A 5,779-nucleotide genomic window follows, 5' to 3' on the forward strand; every position below is an offset into this window, starting at 1 on the left:
GCCAGCCATTTCAGCGGCGATTACGAAGCCCGAGAACCAACGATGATAGCCTACTTGGCTCGGCTCAAAAGTATAGTAACAGCACTTGATCACTTCGAAATCAATCTAATACCTCGTGGCGAGAATACACAAGCAGATGCACTGGCGAAACTTGCGAGTTCAATCTTCAACGACTTAGAACGCACAGTAATGGTTGAAATCATGCATCAAAAGAGCATAGACAAGAAAATAACGAAAGAGGTAAATTGTGTAGCGAGGAGCCGTGAATGGTACGATGATATCTTGGCTTATAAGGTGCGAAACGTACTTTCGAAAGATAGAAATGAGGCACAAAAAATCAAAAAAGATAGTGCTTGGTTTGTCATGTTTCAAGGCACGTTGTACAAAAGAGGTTTTTCCCTACCGTTACGAAGATGTCTAACGGCATAGGAATCTGAGAGAATAATAGAAGAAATACACGAGGGCGATTGCGGAAATCACTCGGGTGGCCGATCAATGTCATTAGAAGCTATGAAAAGGGGATACTACTAGCCGACAATATGCAGACGCAATGGCCTATGCCAAGAAATGTGACAAGTGTCAGAAGTATGGACCGACAATAAATCAACCATCTAATGACTTAACGCCTATCCTCAACCCTATTCTATTTGCGCAATGGGGAATGGATATTGTCGGCCCATTCACCTCAGCCACAGGAGGACGTAATTTCTTGATAGTGGGGATAGACTACTTCACGAAATGGATAGAGGCTGAGCCGGTAACAAAGATAACGACGAATGAAGTGAAGAAGTTTATCTGGAAAAACATCTTCACCAGGTTTGGATTACCGATGGCAATGGTCTTTGATCACGGTTCGCAGTTCGACTGCGCCCCAGTTAAGAATTTTCTCGCCATATATAAAGTGAAATTCGCCTCTGCTGCAGTTTGTCATCCTCAATCTAACGGTCAAGCAGAGGCCGCTAACAAACAGATTTTAAATGCTTTGAAGAAGAAAATAGAAGACGCCAAAGGCTTGTGGGCAGACCTTGTACCTGAAGTGTTATGGGCAAACACGACGACAACAAAAGAAACAACCGGCGAATCACCCTTTAACCTTGCTTTCGGCTCAGAGGCGGTTATCCCGGCATAGGTGGGGCTCCCAACATTTCGAGTTCAACATTTCTGCGAGGATCAAAATGACCTACTATTACGCCAAAAACTAGATTTTCTACCAGAAATCAAGCTGACGGCAGAAATTAAGTCAGCAACCTACAAAGATAAAATGTGCAAAGCCTATAACAAACGTGTCAACTATAGGCCGTTACAAGACGGAGATCTAGTACTGCGAAGGACAAAAGCAACAGGGAAAGGAAACATTAACAGCAAGCTTACAACCAATTGGGAAGGCCCATATCAGGTGTATGAAACTGTAAGGCAAGGTTCTTACCGTCTTATGACCTTAAAAAGGAAACCGTTAAAAAATGTATGGAATGCAGCTGTGCTTAAGAAGTATTATGTGTAAACGATTTTAGTTTAAGTTAAAACTTTTTTCTGTTATAGGTATAGTTAACAAACTACTTAGGCTTATAAGGTACAGATTTTCAACATAAACTGCTGTACTTTGGTACGTTTCTAATGACGACATCAACAATATATATAAAATCATTATTTTGTGAGACAATATGGAACCATTTGCTTACTTTCGATATGTAAGTGCAAACGGCCTAGCTAGCTGTTACACCCATTCAAGTAAATAACGAGATGGTTGGATAACTAATGTGCCTAAAGGCGAGTTAAATGGACAGTCTGATCCACTTCCATTACTCGGTCCACCAAAGGTTGCAGATATAAGCACAAAATCATCGAGTACCAAACTTAATGGAAAAATAAAGCAAGATTGGAGCAAAATCAACATCAGTTTTTACGAGATCAGTTGAGTACACGCTAGTAAAACTGGGGAATATACAACAATATGACGAAAGCAAAGAACGATTAAAATCAAACTGATATGTAAGTAAAATAAACAGTCATTAAACATTTCGTCCGAAACCAAAATAATATACACACACCAACAGGTGCTTTAGACAAATTATCATATTATCCAAATAAAAAGCATTAGAGTATGTCAAAACAGATGAATGTTTTTCAAAATAAAATAGGAATAGGAGAACAAGAGTCGCATGATGAAACCGGCAATAGCTGCTTTAAACTTTAATCCCTCGTTGCCGACATCTTCTCCAGAGCGTCATCACGAGGAGGAGTAGCGAGAAGGGATTCGTCAAAATCTTCGTCGGGAAGACTCCGAGGGTCAAAGTTTTTTATGGTGTCCAGAACGGGGGGGTTCTCAAAATATGACTCTTCATAGATAGTAGGAGAGAGATGGCTGTCAGCACCATAAGCATCCTCCACCGTTTGCCATCTATCCACGTCCCAGTTCTCGGCCTTACAAACGCACCGATGAGCAGCAACCCAAGCACCGTTATAGCGGTCAACTAGTTTATCTCTGTATAAATCAGACTTCAGAAACTGGTTGACGGCCCTACGCTTGATAAGAGGCTTCTCCAAGCGAGCAAGCCGGAGTTCATCCTCGGCCCTCTGCTTATCCGCGCTCTCAGCCTCTAGTTTCTTTTGCAGTTCATCAATTTGGGTCTTCAGCTGCGTTTGATCTTCAAGCTATTTTAATAAGGTGTTGTGGTCGATCACCTTTTCCTCCAACTTACTAATCTTGCTTTTATACCCATCAATCTCAGCTTTGTGAGCTTGCCGCTCCTCATCGGCCTTTTTGAGAACCACCTCAGCTCTGTCAGCCTGCCTTTGGTAATGTCTGTACATATGCACAACCCCGACAGCGAAGTTGACAGTCTACCAAAAAGAAAAATCGTTATCGGCATAAACACATAGAAAGTATATAGAAAAATGAAATAATGAATAATAAAGTATCATTTGTACTAATGTAATAATAACCATAAAACGCATACCCTGAGGATATCATTCATCATTTGACCGCAAGGAGCCACAAAACAACCAGTAGGTCTATCGGCTGGAGTTGGAAGATCTTTGAGCATTCTCCAGCCGAGACTACCACCAGATGAAGGATCATCAGCGTAGACAGATTCACCCCTATTTACGGTAAAGGAAGGGCACCAAGGCTCACTGGCATTGCCGATAGGAAAGTCCAGGAGTTCATCAGAGACTTCTTCAGGAATCCTCACATGGGGGAACTCAATGAAGTCTGATACAGAGGCCGGCACGAAAGCAGTCGGGCCAGCCGACCCGGACAGAATAGTGCTGAATCGGGGAACTTCCCTCGATACCGGGATCACCTTCTCAGCTTTAGTAATAACGGGCGGAGGAGCTGGTATGTCGGTACCATAAGCCTCAGACTCAGCACCGGTAGCATCCTCGTCCAGGTTTACAATCACTCTGGTCTCGGCGACTGAATCTTTGGCTTGACTGGCTTGTTGGTCAGGAGCTGGAGTAGATTTTTGCTTCTTAGCCTGTTCTCGATCACTGGCGGAGCTTGCCCTTTTTGATCTACCGGCACCGTCAACTCTTCTGAGAGGAAATATAAACTGCCCGTCAGTTGCTTTGGGTTTTGATAGAGCAGTCATGTCTTGCCTACTTCTCTGTTTTCCTTTCTGAGCGCGATTGGCAAACTTGGGCAGGGTATCAAACTTACCCTTAGGATTAGGTGGGCACTGCCGCTTAATGCTGCCGTCAGGATGCAAACCTAGCTTCTCGTTGTCTAACTTCTCAAGACCTGGTAAAACAGACAAAGGTTGATGTCAGCCCAGGTATGAAATCATTAAGGATAGTGTACATTCCGATAAAATACTAAGAAGTAATAATGCGCAATGAGTGGCTTAGGTACGACAAAAGAAATAAATCGTAACAAACAGCAAAGCAAATTTGAAAAGACGAGAAGGAATAATTAATTATGATTAAAAATGGTTGTTTAAATCATACCATATGCATCAGTATGGCAGAGACCGATATGAGACAGGGGAGCGTTGCCCAGGATATAATTACAGTTGGGCATCCACTCCCTAGGAACAGCTTTAATCTTTTTACCTTCGTTAATATACATACAATCAAAGAACCGAAAAGCTTTCCGTTCAAGAATGCCTAACTTCCTATCTCTAATTGTATCAAACCTAGTATGAGGAAGATAGAATTTTCTTCGCAAAGCAAAGGTGTCAGGAACCTTAACATAATAAAATTGTTTTTGCCACATTTTGCAGCTGGTCAATTTTGGCCAGACTGTAAGTTTACCGTTAACAGTGTACAAAGACCACCAGCCTGGGGATTGGGTGTCTTTTTTCAGCCAGTGAAGTTTGCGTATCAAATTCAACGTTAACGGAAAGTCCATATAAATCATGACCCAAACTAATGACACAACATTACGAATTGTTGTCGGTGTCAGTTGTGCAATACAAACATTCCAAGATTTAAATATTTTTTCAATAAAAGGATGAAGTGAAAAACGCAGACCAAACTCAAAGTGCTTAGCATAAATAGCAATATGCCCTTCTGGGCAATCAACAACAGTGCTACCAGACTCAGGAAGGGTAAGAAAATAATCATCAGGAAGCCGGAAAAATCTCTTGCCAACACTGCAATAGTTCTTCTCGGCAGCTGTTCTTAACCATGCATCATCTACTTTTACCTGAGAAATCTTGATTTCATCAGAGAGGTGCAGCGGTTGCCGATAAACGGCATCATCATCTTCTGAGTTATAACCCTCATCAAGGCTTTCCTCGGCAATTACTTGTTCGCCGATATTGATGTCCTCATTAATTTCCTCATCAGTTTCACTGCTGATATTGGGTTCTTCGTCTTCTTCATCTGCCTCTTCCTCTTCTCCATGACTGCTACCCTCTTCCTCGCCCTCTTCTCTTTCAGACTCTATGTTCCGTTCGACGGATGCAACATCCTCAGCTCGAACATTAGACCCTTCAGTCTTGGCTTCCTCTAGCAATTCTTTCCCAGGACGCCTAAGGGAACTCTCGGCCTGATCAGAGCCGATGTTTGGGCGCTTGGTCCTCGGCATTTTTGAATTTTCAACACTTATTTTCCCAAGGTTAGAACCGTAATCGTCAATGAGAATGTATGAGTCACTTTCGTCAAGTATGCTGATGGATTAAACCTCCACAATATCAACGTCTTCTAATAAAGTAGTACTAACACGCCAAGAAAACTTCTCAGGTTCCTTCTCGGGCGCTGAGGACAAGGGTATAAACGGGTCAGCCACAATGGCTTTACCCGTAGTATAATTCTTTACAGATTCAGGCATAAACACACCAAAATACCTAAAAACCCACCATATACGCATACGAAACACACCAGAAATTCAAAAAACAAACATGGACAATAGGTTGAGTTTTTTACCTCTACAAAGCACTAGTCAAGCCACCGAACCACTGAAGTGAAGAAATTGCCACAGCTTCAGCAAAATTTTAAGGAAGTACCCTGGGTTGCGATTTAAAGACGACGAAAAAACGCGACGGAGGTTTCTTACTTCGCAATTTTGTTTTTTGAAAGCTTCGTTAAAGAATAAACCGTTCGTTTTCTCATATATATACTCAGTGAGTGACTTTTTTTATTTGACATTTATTGCATGACATCTTACGGTTATAAGTCCGACACATCACTATGCGCTTCTTTAGTTTTGCAACACGTGTCCCACTACAACTTTGGAAACTTCCCGCCAATTTCCAATTGTACTATACAAATATTTTAAAATTTTCTAAATTTTTAATTTTTTCTTTTAAAAAAAAATCATATATAAAATAAAAAATAA

The 5,779-nt window shown here is 41.5% G+C and overlaps 1 protein-coding gene across 1 annotated transcript; it reads right to left on the reverse strand.

Annotated features, from left to right (window-relative positions):
- Window positions 1-1,988: 1,988 nt before the first annotated feature.
- LOC110684455 lies at window positions 1,989-5,525 on the reverse strand. Its single transcript, XM_021860916.1, has 3 exons — window positions 5,368-5,525; window positions 2,958-3,739; window positions 1,989-2,841 (listed from the first exon to the last, which is right to left on the reverse strand). Exons 2-3 carry the CDS (start codon window positions 3,588-3,590, stop codon window positions 2,653-2,655), a joined length of 822 nt encoding a protein of 273 aa, XP_021716608.1. The 5' UTR covers window positions 3,591-3,739; window positions 5,368-5,525; the 3' UTR covers window positions 1,989-2,652.
- Window positions 5,526-5,779: the final 254 nt, after the last annotated feature.

The sequence above is a fragment of the Chenopodium quinoa genome, unplaced genomic scaffold (assembly GCF_001683475.1).
Source record: "Chenopodium quinoa cultivar QQ74 unplaced genomic scaffold, ASM168347v1, whole genome shotgun sequence".
NCBI classification, from domain to species: Eukaryota; Viridiplantae; Streptophyta; class Magnoliopsida; order Caryophyllales; family Amaranthaceae; genus Chenopodium; species Chenopodium quinoa.